Here is a 23697-nt window from a genome sequence, read left to right as displayed (position 1 = left end):
CATAGGATTTGCAATGATAACTGGAGCTGGAGGTTTACCAGTCGTTGAGTGAAGAGTCGTGACATTATACAAATGTACAGCATGTAAAGAGTTAATGTTATGTTAAACCTAGCCACTAGAGGGAGCTATGGGCCTGTGCTATATATTGCACAGGCTCTTGGACTTCTGGGCAGATTAGGTTGGAGCTCGAGGAGAGTCGATTCATCGTGTATTGCAGAGTTAGTTAAAATATAATTGAAATGAAATGAAAATGAAAATCACTTATTGTCACGAGTAGGTTTCAATGAAGTTACTGTGAAAAGCCCCTCGTCGCCTGTCCGGGGAGGCTGGTACGGGAATCGAACTGTGCTGCTGACCTGCTTGGTCTGCTTTAAAAGCCAGCAATTTAGCTCAGTAAGCTAAACCAGCCCCTGGGATGATTGCTTTCTGCTGCTATCTACTGCTAAAGTAGATGTAACTATCTCCATAACTAGGAATTTTCAGTAATTGTTAGTGACGACAAGCAGGTATGTGCCAGTATGCAAATCGGCAAAATCATCACTAATTTTTATCCATGGTTTTGCAGGTAGTTTAGACATCTTGAGAGGATCATGAAGATTTGACATTATGGTGTTTCACGCGGCAAACACTAAATCATTTTGTGCTCGACTATGTAATCAGTTCCTGGGAACCAGACTTTTTCCCAAGGAGTTCTTTGGTTTTGACACTTCCTCGGTGATTTTCTTGTGCTATGTCTAGAATACATTCCTTCAGTGCATGTAAAATGATAATACTGTTGTTTAATGCAAAACCAGATGCGATTGTCATGGTGAGCTACTGTTGAGCATTGTGAAAACCTTGTGTGTGAGCGATTTCATTTGCTTGAGTAAATGGTATGCTATCTGGATTAGAACATAGAACAGTACAGCACAGAACAGGCCCTTCGGCCCTCAATGTTGTGCCGAGCCATGATCACCCTACTCAAACCCACGTATCCACCCTATACCCGTAACCCAACAACCCCCCCTTAACCTTACTTTTATTAGGACACTACGGGCAATTTAGCATGGCCAATCCACCTAACCCGAACATCTTTGGACTGTGGGAGGAAACCGGAGCACCCGGAGGAAACCCACGCACACAGGGGGAGGACGTGCAGACTCCACACAGACAGTGACCCAGCCGGGAATCGAACCTGGGACCCTGGAGCTGTGAAGCATTTATGCTAACCACCATGCTACCCTGCTGCCCAGATGGGTTTTTTTTTCTATAAATTTAGAGCACCCAATTATTTTTTTCCAATTAAGGGGCAATTTAGCGTGGCCAGTCCACCTAACCTGCGCATCTTTGGGTTTTAGGGATGAAACCCATGCAGACACGGGGAGAATGTGCAAACTCCACGCAGACAGTGACCCAGGGCCGGGATTCGAACCCAGGTCCTCAGCGTGTGAGGCAGCAATGCTATCTGGATTGTTAAACAAGTAGTCTATGATTGGTTATTGGTTCAAGCCCTTTTTCATCCAAATAGAGATGTAAGTGTAAGGTACCTCGTGCGATTGTGAGTGCTCCTCTCCCTACTTGTAAATAACATTGTTCTACACATCTTAGTAATCTGCTCAACATTACGATTGATGCGTTATCTGTCTTATCTTTCTGCATGAGAAATTCTCCTAAGCCAACCAAATTTACATCCACAACTGGCTTGCCTGTATTCTCAGCGTCAAAATAGGCATATGTACAACTCGCTGAGAACCATTGTTTGATCTGGTGCATAGCCTTCTATGATGTAGTCCAATTCGGCTTGGTTATTCCTTTACTCAGTTATCTTAGGGAGCAGGTAACAGTGTGTATGATCAGGAATGATGGAACCACAGTCCAAGCAGACTTACTGCGCATTTGTTGGATCTAACCAGTGACAGATGCAGTGTAATTTGCATAAGTGTGAGGTTATTCACTTGGGAAGCAAAAACAGGAAGGCAGATTACTACCTGAATGGTTGTAAATTGGGAGAGGCGAGTGTGCAGCGGGACCTGGGTGTCCTTGTGCACCAGTCTCTGAAGGTAAGCATGCAGGTGCAGCAGGCAGGAAAGAAGGCTAATGGTATGTTGGCCTTCATTGTGAGAGGTTTTGAGTATAGAAGCAGGGATGTGTTGCTGCAATTGTACAGGGCCTTGGTGAGGCCACACCTGGAGTATTGTGTGTGGTTTTGGTCTCCTTTTCTGAGGAAGGATGTTCTTTCTCTCGAGGGAGTGCAGCAAAGTTTACCAGACTGATTCCAGGGATGGCGGGACTGTCATATGAGGAGAGATTGATTAGGTTGGAATTGTTCTCGCTGGAGTTCAGAAGAATGAGGGGGATCTCATAGAGACTTATAAAATTTTAACGGGACTAGACAGGGTAGATGCAGGGAAGATGTTACCAATGATGGGTGTGTACAGAACCAGGGGTCACAGTCTGAGGATTCAGGGTAAATCATTTTGGACAGATAGAAGGGGACACTTCTTCACCCAAAGAGTGGTGACCCTGTGGAATTCATTACCACAGGAAGTAGTTGATGCTGAAACATTGAATATATTTAAGAGGCGGCTGGATATAGCACTTGGGGAGAATGAGATCAAAGGTTATGGGGAGAAAGCAGGATTAGTCTATTGAGTTGGATGATCAGCCATGATCGTGATGAATGGTGGAGCAGGCTCCATGGGTCAAAAGGCCTCCTCCTGCTCCTATCTTCTATGTATCTACAGTTTGCGACAGCTTCGAATTTCCATGAATCAGGTGAAACTTCTTCATTGTGGATCCATGGTCAAAGTATCTGCTTCTCCTTTCATTGAACAAGTACTTGTCTTTGTTCAAAGTAAGCTTACATCCAGTTAGACATGTATGTGTGTCTCAAGATCACCTTCAGTTTGACGATGGATGAGAATGTCATTACTGATGTTCACCAAGGCTTCAAGTCTTTGAACTGCAGGCTGAATTATATGCTGAATACCTCAGCTGTTGCATTAACTCCATAGTTGACCCTCTTGAATTGAAAGAGTTGGATGTGAGTGAAGAATGCTATAAAAATGTATCATCAAATGGTGCATTCTGCATGGCAAGGCCTCTGCCAACCATAGTCCACTTGCCAGCAAATCAGCACTCTCTTCTCATACAATATAAATTTGTTGCTTTCCTTGTGTCATAGAATCATAGAAATTACAGTGCAGAAGGAGGCCATCCAGCCCATCGTTCTGCACCGGCCCTTGGAAAGAGCAACCCATTTAAGCCTACACTTCCAACCTATCCCCGTAACCCAGTAACCCCGTCTAACCTTTTTGGACAATCAGGCAATATAGCATGGCCAATCCACCTAAACTGCACATTTTTGGACTGTCAGAGGAAACTGGAGCACCCGGAGGATACCCTTGCAGACACTGGGAGAACATGCAGACTCCTCACAGACAGTGACCCAAGCCAGGAATTGAACCTTGGACCCTGGAGCTGTGAAGCAACTGTGATAACCACTGTGCTACCGTGCTGCCCTGCTAAGCCCCACGAAGACCACAGGGAAGCCTTCATCGATCTCCTCATGGGGGTAGGGCCTCTTAAGGATACACAAGGTCTTCTATGTGTAGATCCACAAGGGATGGGAGAGATCCGAAATGAATATTTCTCATCAGTATTTACTGTTGAGAAAGGCACGAATGTTAGGGAAGGTGGGGAAATAAAAAGTGATGTCTTGAGGAGTGTACATATTACAGAGAAGGAGGTGCTGGAGGTATTAAAGTGCATCAAGATAGATAAAACCCCAGGACCTGATGAAATGTATCCCAGGACATTGTGGGAGGCTAGGGAGGAAATTGCCGGCCCCCTAGTTGAGATATTTGAATCATCGACAGCGACAGGAGAGGTGCCTGAAGATTGGAGGGTGACAAATGTTGTGCCCTTCTTTAAGAAGGGCTGTAGGGATAAGCCTGGGAACTATAGACCGCTATTGGGTAAATTGTTAGAAGGTATTCTGAGGGACAGGATAGGATCTACAGGCATTTTGACAGGCAAGGGCTAATTAGGGAAAGTCAGCATGGCTTTGTGAGAGGAAAGTCATGTCTCACGAATTTGCTTGAATTTTTTGAAGGGGTAACCAAGAAGGTAGATGAGGGCAGTGCAGTCGACATTGTCTACATGGACTTTAGCAAGGCCTTTGACAAGGTACCGCATGGTAGCAAAAGGTTAAATCTCACGAAATCCAGGGTGAGGTAGCCAATTGGATACAAAATTGGCTTGGCGACCAAAGCCAAAGGGTGGTTGTAGAGGATTGTTTTTCAAACTGGAGGCCTGGGATCACTTTTTATTTCCCCACCTTCCCTAACATTCGTGCCTTTCTCAACAGTAAATACTGATGAGAAATATTCATTTCGGATCTCTCCCATCCCTTGCGGATCTGCACATAGAAGACCTTGTTTATCCTTAAGAGACCCTACCCCCATGAGGAGATCGATGAAGGCTTCCCTGTGATGTGCCTCGGGGATCGGTGCTGAATCCATTGTTATTAATGATTTGGATGAGAATGTCAGAGGCATGGTTAGTATGTTTGCAGATGACACCAAGATTGGTAGCATAGTGGATAGTGTAGAAGGTTATATAAGATTGCAACAGGGTCTTGACCAATTGGGCCAGTGGGCCGATGAATGGCAGATGGAGTTTAATTTGGATAAATGTGAGGTGATGCATTTTGGTAGATCAAATCAGGGCAGAACCTACTCAGTTAATGGTAGGGAGTTGGGGAGAGTGACAGAACAAAGAGATCTAGAGGTACAGGTTCATAGCTCTTTGAAGGTGGAGTCGCAGATAGACAGGGTGGTGAAGAAGGCATTCAGCATGCTAGGTTTTATTGGTCAGAATATTGAATTCAGGAGTAGGGAAGTCTTGTTGAAGTTGTGCAAGACATTGGTAAGACCATGCATGGAATATTGTGTTCAGTTCTGGTCACCCTATTATAGGAAGGATATTGTTAAACTAAAAAGAATGCAGAGGAGATTTACGAGGATGCTACCAGGACTTGATGGTCTGAGTTATAAGGAAAGGCTGAATAGGCTGGAACTTTTTTTCCTGGAGCAGAGGAGGCTTAGGGGTGATCTTATAGAGGTCCATAAAATAATGAGGGGCATAGATAAGGTAGATAATCAACATGTTTTCCCAAAGGTAGAGGAGTCTTGAACTAGAGGGCATAGGTTGAAGGTGAGATGGGAGAGATACAAATTTCTTCACACAGAGAGTGGTGAGCATCTGGAATGAACTCCCAGAGGCAGTGGTAGAGGCAGATACAATTTTGTCCTTTAAAAAAGAGGTAGACTGTAACATGGGCAGGTGGGTATAGAGGGATATGGGCCAAATGCGGGCAAGTGGGGCTAGCCTAGTGAGAGAAACTGGGCGGCATGGATAATGTAGCCATCTAAGATGGCCACCTGCAAAGGACCATGGGAATTATGGCCAACCCAGGTCTCAGACAGATACAGAGCCTATGTGTATCTGAAACACGGTTAACCAGACCTGATCGAAACCGCCGCTCGTTTGCATTTTAATGGCCCATTTTCCCAGGACAATAGAACTCCAATCAAGCAACCGGTACAGCCACAGACTGATCGGCGCCACTCCCTTTACTCAGAAAGCACAACTGCCAAGGTCAATTACTGCTAAGGATCCACCCAGCCACCAAGGCACCCACCCCTTTATTGGCCAAAATCGAAGACAGTGATCAGAGCCCTGTCGAACTATTGGGTCCAAGGTTAAGGACCGCCCCAAAGAGCGCAAAATCCCAGAGGGATAAAAGAGAGCACAGCCATCTGTTCTGTCTCTTTTGGATCCGGCCTGTGTCAACCCAATTGGAGCAGGAACAGCCAGCTAAGTTCAAGACAAACGATCGCTACCTGACGGATGAACCCAGCAGAGACAGAGCCTCTTTCTTCAAACCAGCCAAGTGAAATCCAGATAAAGGCTTTATCCATTTGCACAGTGCCGGTCACCCTGAAGTTAAGTATAGGTCATTGTAGCTGATATGTGTAGTTTAACTCGTAGTAGACATTGTGTTTGCATGTCGAGATAACTCTTGTGTATGTAAATAAACCATCTTTTGAACTAACTAACTGGTTGTGTGGTAATTTGATAGATATAAGGGAAGGCTTGTGGTTAACCAATATTATTAATAGAGCAACAAGAAGCTGGACCAAAGAACCTGTTTCCATGCTGTAAACATCTATAAATACCAGCAATCATCTGCATGGGATCGAAAAGGAGCAACAACAACCACAACCAGGGAGAGAGCTATTCACAAGGCAGCAGGATGTAATGAAAGAAACTGCAGGAACTGTGGAGCTCCAAGAGCAGTCAAATTCCGATCATAATGGTGACACAGGAAGTGATGGCACTAGGTTCTGGTCAGGAGGCACAGATGAAGGACTTATGCTTTTCAACATTTCACAGAGAGCAGCGACAGTTGTCGAAAATGAAATCTGGAGGCTGAAGAGCTGGTACAAATGAAGCCAGAATAGTCAGCAAACCGTTAAACATGCAACAACTCATGTTTGACACTCCAAATGCACCAGCTGTTACCGAATGTTTTGGCTAACCTCAACACAGGGGAAAAGCAGCAAGATACAAAACCTTTTTTAAAATTTAGAGTACCCAATTCATTTTTTTCAATTAAGGGGCATGGCCAATCCACCTAACCTGCACATCTTGGGCTGTGGGGCGAAACCCACGCAAACACGAGGATAATGTGCAAACTCCACACGGACTGTGACCTAGAGCCAGGATCGAACCTGGGACCTCGACACCGTGAGCCAGCAGGGCTAACCCACTGTGCCACCGTGCTGCCCTCACAGGATACAAAACCATTGATAAATGTGCCGAGCTGATGATGAATGCTGCAACAGTGAGAAACAATCTGTTGTACCATCAAGTAGAAAACTATTGGTAAAACCAAACAAATGCATTATGTAACTGAATTATTGCCGAAGATTTGTTGTGTAAAAGTATGGAGACTATCACTGAGACGAACTTTATGTGATAATACCAGGATCACTTTGACAGAACTAATGTAAAAGTGTCTGAAAGAAAATGTGATTGCTGATGCCCTATCATAACTGTGATATGAAAAAAGACTACAATGGACTTTATTCATGTGATGTTTCCTTGTTTCAAAATGTAAAATAAATCGTGGGCGGGATTCTCCGGGGATGCGGGAAATTCCCGCTACTCGCTCCAACACCGGGACACGATTCTCCGGCGACCGGAGAATCGATGCCAATCACGCCCGTGCGGGCGTGGGCCACTAATAGAGGCGCCCGTGGCTGGCGATTCTCCGCGGGCGACTGGCCAAACTCCCATCGAGATCCGCCAGGTCCCGTCGCTGTGGTTCCAACCTGGTACCACCCAGTAGGAGCTCAGACCCGCAGCAGCGATGGACGTCCTGGTCTGGTGGTGGGGAGGGGGGGGCTTGGACCCACAGCTGCGGTGGACGTCCTAGTCTGGTGTGGGGTGGGGTGGGATCTGACTCTGGGTGGGCTTCCACGGGTCCAGGCCCGCAATCGGGGGCTTTCGATTGGCGGGCGCCCGCAATCTGGAGGGGTCTACCTCCTTCCGCGCGGGCCTGCTGTAGGTCTCCGACATGTTACTCCGTGCTGGCGCGGAGACAGCAACCACGCGCATGCGCCTGCGTGGAGACGGCAACCATGCGCATGCGCCGGCGTGGAGACGGTAACCATGCGCATGCGCCGGCGTGGAGACGGCAACCATGCGCATGCGCTGGCGCGGAGACAGCCATCGCGTGCATTTGCGGACCAGCGCCGGTTGTGCAGGGCCGCCTTTCGGCGCCGGAGCAGCGCGCAGCACTCAGGCGCCGTGCTAGCCCCCTGAAGATGGAAGATGGACCAGGAGGTCCGTTGACGCCTGCTTACCGGCGTCAACTCTTGCCAGGATTTCGGAGAATCCCTGCCCATATATATGATGGGAAGGAACATCACATCCTGCCTACCTACGATAACTTGTCACAAGGGCTACTCCGCAGTATTCATACATGAAATGTTACTGAACAGTATTGTTGAGAATTAAAATCAAATTGCTGAATATTGTTATTTTCCATGTGTAACACTACTGTATTTTCTATCTAATAATTACCTGTACTGAACACTCATGATGAAAGGATTCAAAGCTCAAAATGAATATTGTTGTTGGCTTAGATGTCTTTAAAGATTCCTTACAAGCTTAATAAATAATACATCAATTCTATGTCATCTTATCATGGCTGCACCTACAAAGCATTGTAAATCTAATCTTTGGAGCGAAAAAAAGATTCCAGTCGTTGATACTGCAGCACAACTTTACCCTGGAGACAGGAATCTTCATCTTCTGAGTTGACTCATCTACAGACTTTTATGTTGTAAATAGTTTACACTTTTCCTTGGAGTTTTAAAGTATGAAGTTTTTTTTACATTACTCTTAAAATATTTTGCAACACTGAAACTGTTGAGAAAAGAAGTGCCTAGCACTGATTGATACATTTTTGATATTCTGTCACAATATCAAACAAGGAGACTCAAGCCTATTTTGGATCCATTTAGAGGGCATATGCTGCTCAGTGAAGTAATGATCAGGAAATGGACAATGTATATTACTTGCAGGATGCAACAGATATTTACGATAGACCATTTGTTAAATTTAGCAAGAACTTTGCAGTTTACATTTTAATCTCTTTCTTGCAGAAGCACAGTTTTGTTTCTCTCCCGACGGATGTTCTTGAAATTGAGGTCAAGGACAAGTTTGCAAAGAGTCGTCCCATTATAAAGCGCTTTCTAGGAAAGCTGTCAATGCCAGTTCAACGATTATTGGAAAGGCATGCAATAGGGTAAGTCTTCTCCATGTGAATAGAATAGAATATTTTTCCCTGTTGAAGAATGTACTTCCATATTATCTGGAGAAAATGTCTCAATTTTGTGGCAGGGAAAGACAATTCATTATATGGAGTTACATTGTCAAATATTGTTTTTTTTTAAATAAACAGGAAATGTCAGAAATAAAGTGGATGGAGCTGGAAAAATGTGGCAAGTAAGCCAAATTCTAAAATAACTGATGAAGGATCCCAATGAGCCTTCATTGTAAGCCGACTTCTCTGTTTCAGAAGTTGGTGGATCTGTCATGCATTTCCACAATTTGTTTTCACTTTGTGATATGTTGAAGCTGCTGGTCAGAAAACATGCTTTCCAATTTTTTTAAAGTATAACTGAATGTTACCCACGTTTGTATCTCAATGCTTGTGAGGAAAACTTCTACCTCATTTTAGTTCTAATTTGGAATACGAATGGCACTGACAAAGTTGCATTTATTGCCCATTCCAGGTTGCCTTGAACGTATTCGGAGTCAAGTGTGGGATCAGAATTGTATGTCAATCAAACTCCTTTCCCTGAAGTGTATTGATAGACCATTTGGGTTATTATGACAATCCAGTGGTTTTGATGGTCATTTTTTCAGGTCTAACCCACAGTTTACCAATTCAATTTCACAATTTGGCACAATGTGACTTCAACTTTCAACTCCTCTGACTCGTGTGACTAATGTGATAACCAATGGGCGACTGTGCACTGCAATGCTAGGTTTCCTAAACTTCTAACTGTGAGTTATATTCACCAGAAATATAACTCACAGAGTTTAATGATCTTTCCCAGCTATCTTTGCTGTACATTGAGTAGTGATTTGGGCAAAATTAAGTAGAGAGGGTCAGGAAGTGACAGAGAGCATAAAGGTGACAGGATGTTAGAGACCAAAGTGGTATCCAGGAAAAGTAGAACAAAAGTTAAAACTAAAGGCAGTCTGAATGTGTGAAGTATTCACAACATCATAGGTGAAGTAATGACACCGATAAAAATTAATGGGTTTGATCGAATAGTTATAGGTGGTTTCAGAGTGACCAAGGTTGGGGACTAGAAATTCCAGCACGTTTGACTTTTAAAAGAGATAGGCAAAATGGTAGAGGCCCTGATAGCAAAGGCTGGGATCGAGACAGTATCATAGAATACCTACAGTGCCGAAGGAAGCCAGCATCGACCCTTTGAATGAGCACTCTACCCATGTCAGCTCCGCTCTATCTCCACAATGTCATAACCTAACCTGCACATCACTGGACACTAAGGGGCAATTTATCATCCACCAATCCACCAAACCTGCATATCTCAGGACTGTGGGACGAAACCGGAGCACCTGGAGGAAATCCACATTGACACCGGGAGAACGTATGAATTCCACACAGTCACCCAATGCTGGAATTGAACCCGAGTTCCCTGTTCCTGGTGTTGTGAGGCAGCAGTGCTAACCACCGTGCCACTCCACTCCTTTTAAATTAGACCAACTGCAATGGTGGGAATTTGAACTCATGTCCCCAGAGCATTAGTCTGAGCCACTGGATTTTTGGACCGGTGCCATTACCACTACCACTGTCTCCCCTTTTTTTTACAAACATCCAACAATGGCCATCATTAGACTTGAGGCTGGATTCCTCCACCCCACCTGCCCCAGGATCGCCACAGGCAGGACATGGACCATGTAAAGGTCCATTCACATCGGGCTGGAATTTCCGGTCGCCGGGCGGACGCAGCCAGAGATCCCGCCCTTAATTCGTGATTCTTATTAAATTCAAATTTCACCATCTACATAGAACAGTACAGCACAGAACAGGCCCTTCGGCCCTCGATGTTGTGCCGAGCAATGATCACCCTACTCAAACCCACGTATCCACCCAAAACCCGTAACCCAACAACACCCCCTTTAACCTTACTTATTAGGACACTACGGGCAATTTAGCATGGCCAATCCACCTAACCCGCACATCTTTGGACTGTGGGAGGAAACCGGAGCACCCGGAGGAAACCCACGCACACACGGGGAGGACGTGCAGACTCCGCACAGACAGTGACCCAGCCGGGAACCGAACCTGGAGCTGTGAAGCATTTATGCTAACCACCATGCTACCGTGCTGCCCCTTATGCTACTATCTATCATAGTAGTATTCGTACCTGGGTCCCCAGAGGATTACTAGTCCAGTGAAAATACCACTACACCACCAGCTCCTCTTCCAGTAGAGGAAAAGGATTTTAGTGCAGAAAATCATGCTGCATCAACAGTTTGGACAGAGCAAAGAAAAATAAGAGACCAAAACAATCAGCAGGAGTAGTTTATAGGCCTCTGGTGAGTAGTTGTAAAGTCAGGCATACTATAAATCATGAAATTAGAGTTACAAAAAACAAGGGTAACAGAGAGAACATGGGGAACTTTTTTTTAAAATTTAGATTACCCAATTATTGTTTCCAATTAAGGGGCAATTTAGCGTGGCCAATCCACCTACTCTGCACATCTTTGGGTTGTGGGGGTGAAACCCACGCAGACACGGGGAGAATGTGCAAACTCCACACAGACAGTGACCCAGAGCCGGGATCGAACCTGGGACCTCAGCGCCGTGAGGCAGTTGTGCTAACCACTAGGCCACCGTGCTGCCCGAACATGGGGAACTTTAATCTTCAGACAGACTGGGCAAACATAATTTGCAGCAATAATGTGGAGAATGAACATGCAAACATAAGCGAGGAGCAGGAGTAAACCACTCAGCTCCTTGAGCCTACTCCGTCATTCAAAATGAACATAGTTGATCTGATTGTAACCTTAACACCACATTCCTGCCTACCTCTAATATCCTTTTATCCCTTTCTTGTCACAAATCCATCTACGTTTGCCTTAAACATATTTAAAGACTCTCCTTTCACTTTTGAGGAAGAGACTTCAAAAAACTCAGGACCCTCTGAGAGAAAAAAGAATGTCCTCATCTGTCCCAAATGGACAACCTTTCATATTTAAACAGTGACCCCTAGTTTTGATTCTCCCACAATAGGAAACATCCTCTCCACATCCATCCTGTCAACACCCCTCAGGATCTTAATTCATCTCTTCCTCTTCTAAACTCCAATGGTACAAGCCTAGCCTGTACAACTTTTCCTCATATGATAGCCCGTCCATTCCAGGTATTGATCTAGTAAACCTTCTTAGGAGCTCTTGAGTGTATTCAAGGTATTTTATAGATTAGTATGTTAAATAACCAATCAGGGAACAGGCGATTTCAGAATTGGTATTGTGAAATGAGACAGGGTTAATTAAAAACATTGTAGGCAAGAAGTCTCTAGGGAAGTATGATTATACAGTAATATGATATTGAGTTTGAAAGTGACTCAATGAAATTCAAAACTGGGGTCTCATTGCCAAGAAACACATGGCTATTCAACGCAACTCGGGTAGAGATCAGGAGTAAACAGATTATTTTGGCAGGTTCTGGGGAAGAGTGTGGGACTGCCCTGTGCTTGGGACACAACTATTCATAAATTATATAAATGAGTTAAATGAGGAGGCTGAATATAATGTATCCAGGTTTGCTGATGTTACAAAGTAACATTGGAAAGGAAACTTTAAGAACAGAAAGACCCTGAAAAGTGATAGAGGTAGATTAAGTGAGTGGGCAAGAATGTGACAGATGGAATATAATGTGCAGAAATGTGCCGTTGTCCACTTTAGTAGAGAAAATAGAAAATCTAAATATTTTTCAGAAGAAGGCCATTCAGCCCATCGAGTCTGCACCGACCCTCTGAAGGAGTACCCTACCTAGGCCCACACACCCACCCTATCCCTGTAACCCCAACTAATCTTCTTGAACACTAAGGGGCATATTTAAATAGCTATTAAAATATGTATTTCAAGGTTTTAGCCAGAGTGTCCCGGCTCTCGGGAGCCACCACCCCCGCTGGCGCAGTGTGAAACTGGTGGGAATCACTACTGGTCTCCATCAGTGGACACCAGATGTGATTCCATAGAATTCATAGAAACCTTCCAGGCCATTCATCCCATCAAGTCTGCACCAACCTTCCAAAAGAGCATCCTAACTCAGCCCACTCCCCCGCCCCATAATCCGGCTAACCTGATCATCCTTGACACTAAGAGGCAATTTAGCATGGCCAATCTACCTAACTTGCACATCTTTGGACTGTGGGAGGAAACCGGAGGACCTGGAGGAAACCCACACAGACATGGGGAAAATATGCAAACTCCACACAGTCACCTGAAGTCAGAATTGAACCCAGGTCCCTTACGCTTTGAGGCAGCAGTGTTAACCATTTTGCCACCGTGCTGTCTCTGATAATAATGCCAGGGGGCTCGGAGAACATTAGACCACCCAGATGGATGGGGACTGGGGACTGCCCCCTGACACCCTGGCAGTGCTGACCTGGGCAGCCAGTTTGCCACTGCCAAGGTGCCAGGTTGGCACTGCCAAGGCGCCAAGTGGAACTGCCAGTCTGCCGAGGGTTACTTCCAAGGAATTGGGCCTGAAAAGGGCATGGCCATGAAATGGAGAAGTGAGTAGGCGGCCTGATAGGGGGGCTGGAGGGAGACTCTTGAAATGGGCGAGGGGCCATGAAGTGAGGGCCTGAAAGGAAGGGGGCTTTGAAGGAAGAGATCTTTGGCGACCTCATCTTGGGTGGGGTCTCTGTCAGCAAGTGGGGAGGGGGCTGTATGGTTGTCTGGAGATATCCGAGGAACTGGCCTGGCAGTAATCATTAGGTCCTGCATATCTCTTCCCCAGCGGGAATCTCCCCAAGCTCCAAAAACTGATTAAGTGTGGGTGAATTGCAATGGGAATTGCACTGGAACAGCCGGTGGGATTCGCACTGCCCAAAATGACGTTCATGCCGGTGGAATTGTCTGGTCCCATCGGGAATAGGGGCTGGTTTAGCACAGTGGGCTAAATAGCTGACTTGTAATGCAGAACAAGGCACCAGCACGGGTTCAATTCCCGTACCGGTCTCCCCGAACAGGCGCCGGAATGTGGCGACGAGGGGCTTTTCACAGTAACTTCATTGAAGCCTACCTGTGACAATAAGTGATTATTATTAACTCATCCCCTCCTGCGGGTTTCCCAGCAGTGTGGTTGATGTTAATAGGAATTCCCATTGACAGTGGTGGGACAAGGGAATCCCGCCACCAGTGAACGGTGTGCCGCCTCCTGCTGCCAAGAAACATGTGGCTGCGGGCCGGAGAATCCTGCCCGTGGTCATTTTGTGGGAGAATACTGTCCATGGCCATCATGGGTTAAAAATAAGAATCCTGATAAAATGAACGTACACAGCTGCTTCAAATTTTCTACTGATTAACAAACCACCAGCGAGTGGATTGATTATCACCCTCGACTCGCCTCTGTTAATATTGGAAGTGGGCATGTTGGGATCAGGTTTAGAACTTCTAAAACTCCCCTGGCGCTCCTGTTTCAGATCATCGATACTGTCGGAATATAAGTTAATGTATGCAGTCTTTGTAATTGGCTGAACTTACTGTCTCTAACATTTCATTCAGCTTTAATAACATTGTGAGAAAATATTTGCATATTAAGAATATTTTATTCTGAACAATAGGACCGTAATAACCTAATGAGGCCTAACAATAGTATGATCAGGCAAGTATAAAACTAAAAATATTTCTATCCCTTCTGTTTCCTGTGTTGGTGGGGAACAGGAGGATGTGGGGCTTGTTGGGGGAAATGCTAAATTATCTCCTGCAAGCTCCCACTGACATACTGATATGGAATTCCTGCTGTGGTAATAAATGAATGTTAATTTAAATTAAGTAGCCAGAAGAGAATAAATAAGAGACTATGGGAAAATATTCATCTACTGGGTCTTCTGGTAAAGAATAATGCTAAAGAAATATATTTCACAATTACATTTTTCCCCATTCTTTACCCTTCAATATCAAAGACATCAGCTGGAATATTATCTCACTTACATAACAGGCACTATAATGGGTGTTAATATCAACAGACATTAAAGGGGATAATCTACAGACTGGATTTTATAATAGTTTTTGTGGAATATATTTTACAGCCCTATGAAATGCATTTTCAATTTAATCAATGTTTAGTCAGAATCACAATCAATCACAAACAGATCTGTTGATATTCTGAATGGAAGCACTGAAGGCTCAGGCTAAATAATGCTGCAGTCATACATGGCAGAATTTAATGCCCTTTTCCATGGTGAGTTTAGTCTGCGGGGGGAGGGGGGTGCATTTAATGAGGTGAGAAAGAGGTGGGTGGGCCCCAATTAACTCCATTGTGGGAAGGCCCACTGCTTATAATTGAACAATTAGTGCCATTTAAGGCCCTCATCATGACACTGCTGGTACTAACTTAGTAGTAGGCTGGGGGTTCACCATGTTGGGAAAATGAGAAGCAAACCCCTCTGGGGTTACTTGTGGGCTCCCTGTGGAGCAGGAGGAATGGGTGGGGAGAGTTTCTTCGTTCAAAGGCACTCAGAGCCTGGTCCCTGGCATTGGGAAATGGAGGAGTCAATGAAAGTCACCTCCTTGCAGTTCATTCCCATACTTCCTGCCCTATGACCTCCATCATACATCCCCTCCTTAGGACCTGTGGTGAATTACAAATACTAATAATCCATGCTGTATTGTACAACATGTGTTGAGCCTGTATATTGTATTGGATCACGTGTAGTTGCGCTGCTCTACCCATAGGGGGAGATGAGGAGCTTGTACTGGGCTCCACCCATGGCTCCTCCCCTTAACCGGATGAATAAGGTTGATGCTGAGAGCCTGCCTGCCAGTTCATCTGGAGTTCATCTCGTCACAGGCAGGCTCTGCTGTAAGACGATTAAAACCACTTATCACTTCTAATCACGCGTCTCATCAGGACCATAGAAAGGTTACAGCACAGAAGGAGGCCATTTGGCCCACCTTGTCCATGCCTGCCTAAGGATATCGAGGTGCCCTTTCTAATCCCACCTTCTTGCACCCAGTCCATAGCTCTGTAGCTTAGAGCATTTAAGATGCTGATCCAGGTACTTGTTAAAATAGTTTACGGTCTCTGCCTCCACCACCAACTCGAGGAGTGAATTCCAGACTCCCACTCCCTTCTGCGTAAAAATGTTCTTCCTCATGTCCCCTCTACACCTTCTGCCACTTATCTTGAATCGATGTCACATGGTTCTAGAATTCTCCACCGGGGAAACAATTTTTACCCTGTCCACCCTATCTCTTCCACTCATAATTTTGTACACCTCAATTAAGTCACTCCTCAGCCTTCTTTGTTCCAAGGAAAATAACTCCAAGCTATCCAGTCACTCCTCGTAGCTACACTTTTCTAGCCCTGTAAACATTCTTGTAAACCTCCTCTGCCTCACTCCAGAGCAATTATGTCCTTCCTGTTCTGTGGTGACCAGAACTGCACACAATGCTCCAGTTGTGACCTCACCAGTGTTTATATCCTTATTTTTATATTCTATACCTCTGCCAATGAAGGAGAGCATTTCATATGCTTTCTTCACAACCGTGCCTACTTGAACTGCTGCCTTTAGGGACCTGTGTACCTGTAAACCAAGATCTCTTGCATTATCAACCCCTCTTCATATATTCCTCTTTAATGTGTACTCCCTATAACTGTTTAACCTCCCTAAATGCATGATCTCACACCTCTCTATGTTAAATTCCATCTGCCACTTTACTACAACCCATCTATATCATTTTGGAGATTATAGCTATCCTCCACACTGTCCACCACTCAGCCAATCTTTGTGTCATCTGAAAATTTCCCAATAGTGCCCCCACGTTCATGTCCAAATCATTAATATATAACACAAACCGTACGGGTCCCAACACCGAACCCTGTGGAACACCACTTGAAACAACTTTCCAATTACAGGGGCAGCCATCGACCATTATCCTTTGTTTCCTGTTACTAAGCCAAATTTCTATCCAGTTTGCTATATTGCCTTGTATCCCATGGGCATTTACTTTCTTGACCAATCTGCCATGTGGGGCCTTGTCAAACACCTTGCTAAAATCCATGTACACCAGATCCACTGCACTACCTTCATCAACCCTTCTTGTCATTTCCTTAAAGAATTCAATCAAATTTGTACGGCAAGATCTTCCTTTAACAAATCCACGCTGACTATCCCTGACTAGTCCATGCCTTTCTATGTGATGGCTAATCCTACCTCTTAGGATTGATTCTACTAATTTGCCCACCACCGATGTACGACTAACTGGCCAATAGTTAGATCCCTTTTTAAACAATAGAACCACATTTGCATTTCTCCAGTCCTCCAGTACCTCCCCTGTATCGAGTGAGGATTGGAAAATCATCCTCCGAGCTCCTCCATGACCTCATTCAGCATCCTTGGGAAACAATCCATCTGGCCCTGGCAACTCATCAACTTATAAGGATTCCAACCCTTTGAGTACTTCCTCACTCTTTATGATTATCCCATTCAATATTTACCTGGACTACTGTATCTGCATCATCAATTTCCTTTGTAAACACGGAGACAAATTATTCATTTAAAACCCTTCCCTCAGCCTCTGCATCTGCACACAAGTTCCCTTCTTCATCTCTGATTTGTCCCACTTTTTCCAAAACTAACTATTAATATATTGGAAAAATGTCTTTATTTACTCATCTTTTTCCATCCCCTCACTTTGATTTCCTTTTTTACTTTGCCCCTGCACTTCCTATACCCATCAGAGCTATCTATGTGCCTATCGTACGCTATCTTTTTCTGTTTTCCTCTAGACAACCAGAGGCGTCTAGATTTGGCAGTACCACCCTTATTCCTGGAGAGGCATGTCTACTTTGTACATTTAGGATCTTGCCTTTTAGAGCTTCCCACTGGTTTCCTACAGATTTATCCTCTAGCAATGCCATCCAGTCCACCTCAGCCAAGTCCCTTCTCATTCCTGAAAAATTTGCCTTCTCCCAGTTCAACATGTTTACTCCTGCTTTATCTCTGTTCTTTTCCAATTCTAATTGAATTGTGATCGCTATCCCCAATATTGTTGCCAACTGTCACTTCACCCTTCTTCGTTCCCCAAAACCAGGTTTAAAATAGCATCTCCTCTCATTGGGTTTGTCACTAATTGGTTGAAAAGATTTTCCTGGACACACTGCATGAATCTTTCTCCCTCAGATTCTTTTATATTGTTTGAATCCCAGATGATATTGGGATAGTTAAAGTCTCCTACTATTATTACCCTCTTGTTCTTACAAGGAAGAGATTTTGCCTACATATTTGCTCTGCAATCTCCCTTTCACTATTTGGGGACCTGTAGTATACTCCCAAATGTGTGACTGCTCCTTTTTTATTTCTAAGCTCAGCCCATAAAGCCTTGTTTGTTGACCCATTCAGTATACCATCCCTTCTCACAAATGCAATTGATTTGTTAACCATTGTGCTGCTCCCCCTCCTTTTTTATCTCCCACTCTATTGTTTCTGAAGACTCTATATCCAGGGACATTGAGCTGCCAATTTTGCCCCTCCTTTAGCCAGGTTTCCGTTATAGCAATCACATCCTGCTGCCATGTGCCTCCCTTTGCCCTTATCTCCTCTACCTTGTTTGTGATACTCCTCACATTGAAGTACAAACAGTTTAACCATATCATAGGGGTAGCATAATGGCTAGCACAATTGCTTCCCAGCTCCAGGGTCCCAGGTTCGATTCCCGGCTGGGTCACTGTCTGTGCTGAGTCTGCACGTTCTCCCCGTGTCTGCGTTGGTTTCCTCCGGGTGCTCCGGTTTCCTCCCACAGTCCAAAGGGGCTGTTTAGCTCACAGGGCTAAATCGCTGGCTTTGAAAGCAGACCAAGGCAAGCCAGCAGCACGGTTCGATTCCCGTAACAGCCTCCCTGAACAGGCGGTGGAATGTGGCGACTAGGGGCTTTTCACAGTAACTTCATTTGAAGCCTACTCGTGACAATAAGCGATTTTCATTTCAAGATGTGCAGGTTAGGTGGATTGGCCATGATAAATTGCCTTTAGTGTCTAAAATTTCCCTTAGTGTTGGTTGAGTGGGGTTACTGGGTTATGGGGATAGGGTGGTGTGAGCTTGGGTAGGGTGCTCTTTCCAAGAGCCAGTGCAGACTCGATGGGCCGAATGGCCTCCTTCTACACTGTAATTCCATGAAATTCAATTTTCCCTTGCAGGACACTTTTTAAACTTTGCTTCTCCAGCAATTCCAGGTCTATCACTACGTCCTCTACATCTTTATCTGATGTTCTCCCTCCATTTTCCTGATCTGAATTTGACCTATCTGATGTTACTCCTGGGATGCCATTTCCCTGCCACACTAGTTTAATTTTTTTACCAACAAAACTAGCAAAAGCCCCACAGCTCTGGTCCCAGCTATCCCTGGGTGCAACCTGTCTGGTTTGTACAGGTCTCACCTTCGCCAGAACCGGTCCCAGTGCCACAAGAATCTGAATCCCTCAAGGCCGCGCATTCATCTGATCTACCCTTTTATTCCTGCACTCTCTAGCTTGTGGAACTGGAAGTAATCCTGAGATCACTACATTTGAGGTCCTGCATTTTCATTTATCTCCTAACTTCCTATACTGGCCTTGCAGGTCCTCATCCTTTAGTTTACCTATGGCATTGGTATCAATGTGCCACGACCACTGGCTGTTCACCTCCCTTCTTCAGAATGCCCTGTATCCGCGCCATGACATCCCTGACCTTTACACCAGGGAGGTAACATACCATCCTCGATTTACGTTTGTGGCCACAGTAGTGTCTGTCTATGCCCCTAACGATTGGACCCTCAAGAGTATTGAAAGTCAGAGAGATCTAGGTGTACAGGTCCACAGGTCACTGAAAGGGGCAACAAGGGTGGAGAAGGTAGTCAAGAAGGCATACGGCATGCTTGCCTTCATTGGCCGGGGCATTGAGTATAAGAATTGGCAAGGCATGTTGCAGCTGTATAGGACTTGGAGTATAATGTTCAATTCTAGCTACCAGAAAGATGTGGAGGCTTTAGAGAGGGTGCAGAAAAGATTTTCCAGGATGTTGCCTGGTATGGAGGGCATTAGCTATGAGGAGCGGTTGAATAAACACGGGTTGTTCTCACTGGAACGATGGAGATTGAGGGGTGACCTGATAGAGGTCTACAAAATTATGAGGGGCATAGAAAGAGTGGATAGTCAGAAGCTTTTTCCCAGGCTCGGGGGGTCAATTACTAGGGGGCATAGAATTAAGGTGTGAGAGGCAAGATTTACAGGAGATGTAGGAGGCAGGTTTTTTGCACAGAGGGTATTGGGTGCCTGGAACTCGCTGCTGGAAGAGGTGGTGGAAGCAGGGACGATAGTGACATTTAAGGGGCACCTTGACAGATATATGAATAGGATGGGAATAGAGGGATACGGACCCAGGAAGTGTAGAAGATTTTAGTATAGACAGGCAGCATGGTCGGCGCAGGCTTGGAGGGCCGAAGGGCCTGTTCCTGTGCTGTACTTTTCTTTGTTCTTTGTATCCCCCTCTCACTATAGCCCTGTCAGTCATTTTTCTCCCACCCATCTGAGCAGCAGAACCACCCATAGTGCTGTGGTTTTGGCTGCTGCTGCTTTCCCCTGAGAGCCACCCCCCCAACAGTATACAAAGCGGTATATCTGTTTGAGAAGGGTATGACCATAGGGGCTCCTGCACTACCTTCCTGAGTCCTGCATGTGACCACCTCGCTTAACATCCTGTCCATTACTTTCTCAGCATTGCGGATGCTTCACAGCGCTACCCGCAGCTCAAGCTCCGAAGTCCTGTTAGCTAGAAGCTGCATTTGGACACGACTTCTGCACACATTGTCATTAGGGGCGCTGGAAGCATCCCTCATTTCTCACATTGTGCCAGAGCATATCATCGGTCTAAGGTCTCCTGCTATGATGTCCCTCTCAATTAAGCTAGTTACTTCCTGAAAAAACATTTACATTAGCTCGGGTCCTTATTTACGTAACCTAGGAACCTTTGTTTCTTACCAAACATTCTATACTTTTTATTTTAGACCCTACCTTATTATTAAGCAATGAATTAGTTTAAAAGATTGCAAATACTCACCGATCAGCTGCTTTGGTTTGTCAGTTTCTGAACCAGCACCACTATTTATCTTTTTCCTCTCACGCTCTTTGTGAACTCATGGTTCCACTTGCGCTGAACTTGTCCTCTCGGGCATGACTTGTGCCCTGGGGTCCTTGATCCCAGGCAAGGCCTGCCATTGTCTAATCAAGTGCCTGAGTGGCACTTAATACAGCAGGCGTTCCCTAGATGAGATGACGAGGCTCTCTTGATGGCTCTACAGCTCAATAATCATAATCTTCATTGTCACAAGTAGGCTTACATTAACCCTGCAATAAAGTTGCTGTGAAAAGCCCCGAGTCGCCACATTCTGGTGGCTGTTCGGGTACACCAAGGGAGAATTCAGAATGTCCAATTCACCTAACAGCACGTCTTTTGGGACTTTGCGGGAGGAAACCGGAACACCCGGAGGAAACCCACGCAGACACAGGGAGACATGCAGACTCTGCACAGACAGTGACCCAAGCCGGGAATCGAACCTGGGACCCTGGAGCTGTGAAGCAACAGTGCTACCCATGTGCTATCATGCTAGCTGGCAGGCAAAACTCCCTATGCCTCCATTAAATGCCATCCATAATGTCTTACTTTGGTCACTGTGTGGGAACTAGACTACAAAATCTGAAATGTGACTTTTAAAAATCAGTGTATGTCCCCCCCACCCCTTAGTAATATCCATATCTGTGTACAATGCTCCCAGTATATCAGGTAAATTTATTTTTCTAAACTTCATTTTTCACACCAATTAAATTGCAATATAAAGGGGGAATATGCTATGGAGGACATCCATTCTATATTTTTGCCTCATATCAACTCTACAGAATTGTCAGCATGAGCAGGATAAGCAAGTGTTTTTTAAAGCTTCAGGCTGAATCCAACATCCCAATTACCTGTGAGACAGCTAAGAGCGGTACAGTTCAGTGGGGGTTATAACATAAGTAAGCACAACCCTTTGTCTTAGTTATCCAATTCTAAACAAAATCATTCTCTCCCTCCTGTTGACAAAGATATCAATGCAGAAGCTTATTAAAAATATGTATTTTTCATAAGTGCTCCCCAGCAGGAAAAAAAAATAGTTAAATTTTTCAGTGCTACTTTCGCATGTCTTTCCCACTGGAGGGATTTACTTTCTTCTGTCAGGAAATTAAGGCCTGAATTTTACGGGGGCAGGAAGGGTGGGGGCGCCCCTACCCCTCCAACCCAGATGAAATGCCGGATGCCAGCTGACCCATGTTAAACAGGGCTATCTGTATTAACACGAGTGGGGTAAATGAGGTGGCGGAGGAACTTCTACCCCACAACGGGAGGAAGTCCCATCCTCAGGAATTGACCCAAAAGTTCCAACAGTGCCAGGTTCAGTAGTGGGCACTGCTGGAACTGCAAGCAGACCACGGGATTGATGGATTCTCCCACTGTCACCATATGTTCTGTTGTCGCTACGCTTGAAAGATACTGCTCGGACACCATGAAGCAGTCTTGTATAAGTAATAAGGAAGACTATTAACAAGAATTAACTATGTACACAGGGTGGCTCGGTGGCGGAGTGGTGTGCACTGCTGCCTCACGGCGCCGAGGACCCGGATTCGATCTTGGCCCTGAGTCACTGTCTGTGTGGAGTTTGCACATTCTCCCCGTGTCTGTGTGGGTTTCACCCCCACAACCCAAAAAGATGTGCAGGGTAGGTGGATTGGCCACGCTAAATTGCCCCTTAATTGGAAAAAAGAATTGGGTACTCTAAATTTTAAAAAAATTGCGGCGTGCTTATTTACAGTAAGAAGACTCTGTACAAGATACTTACACATTGCTAGTCATCTCTAAATTGGCCAAGCTCTAGGTCATGTGCCTTCTTACATCACTGTGTGGGAGGGACTGGTCTCAGTTACGTGTTAACCCTTTAAATACCAGATCCTTCTGCTACAGAGATGAAGGCAGCCAATGCTTTACTTTAAAAAAACAGACTACTCGCACCTGCCCTCACGCCAGCTGTATTATGGCATAGGCAGACAAGTTTGTTTTTATTTAGCCTTTCATGGGATGTGGGCTTTTTTGCACATCCCTAATTTCCTTTGAACTGAGTGTCTTGCTAGGCTATTTCAGAGGGCAGTTACAAGTTAATCACATTACTGTGGATCTGGTGACATTTGTGGCGTTTTTTACAACAATCGGCAATGGTTTTGTGGTCATCCTTACCGAGATAATCTTTGTATTCTAAATTTTGTTGACTGAATTTAAATTAAATTGGGATTTGAAATTGTGTCCCCAGAGCATTAACCTGGGCCTCTGGATTACTTGTTTAGTGATATTACCACTATGCCACCATCTCCCCATAAAGTGCCTAGGTGACAAGCTCAATTGACTGTTAATTATTTATTACAAAATGGCAGACTGGCTGCCGTTTTCAGGGATGGCTCAGGGATGGGAAGGCGAGAAGGTGGTGGGCTTGCCACCCCTCATCCCTCGCATTTTACACGCTCCCCTGCTGAGAAAATGCTCAGGCTGTGGTGGGGTGTGTGGGGTGAGGGGAGGGGTGTAAAATTCAGTACCTAAATCATCGAGGGCAAACCTTTACATTCAGGCGTTAGGTATGCAATTGATCCAGCCGAATATTAAATAACATCAAACTATGCCAGACACGCTTCCCGACATCATCGTGCACATGTGCGATTTTGAGGTCAGCAGGCATGTGCACTAATCGATTTACAGCCACTGACAATTAAAGGGCCAATTAAGACCATTAACAAGCAGATAGGCAGCA

At 45.1% G+C, this 23697-nt stretch overlaps 1 protein-coding gene across 1 annotated transcript in view; it reads left to right on the top strand.

Moving 5' to 3' along the window:
* Positions 1-23697, top strand: part of LOC119966320 (E3 ubiquitin-protein ligase HECW1-like) — a 664661-nt gene that overhangs the window by 298988 nt on the left and 341976 nt on the right. Inside the window, 1 exon segment of the mRNA XM_038797802.1 lies at positions 8718-8860. Within this exon segment, the coding sequence (XP_038653730.1) occupies positions 8718-8860 (143 nt within the window).

Source organism: Scyliorhinus canicula, chromosome 5 (genome assembly GCF_902713615.1).
Source record: "Scyliorhinus canicula chromosome 5, sScyCan1.1, whole genome shotgun sequence".
Classification (NCBI taxonomy): domain Eukaryota; kingdom Metazoa; phylum Chordata; class Chondrichthyes; order Carcharhiniformes; family Scyliorhinidae; genus Scyliorhinus; species Scyliorhinus canicula.
This window is presented reverse-complemented; position numbering and strand designations above follow the sequence as displayed.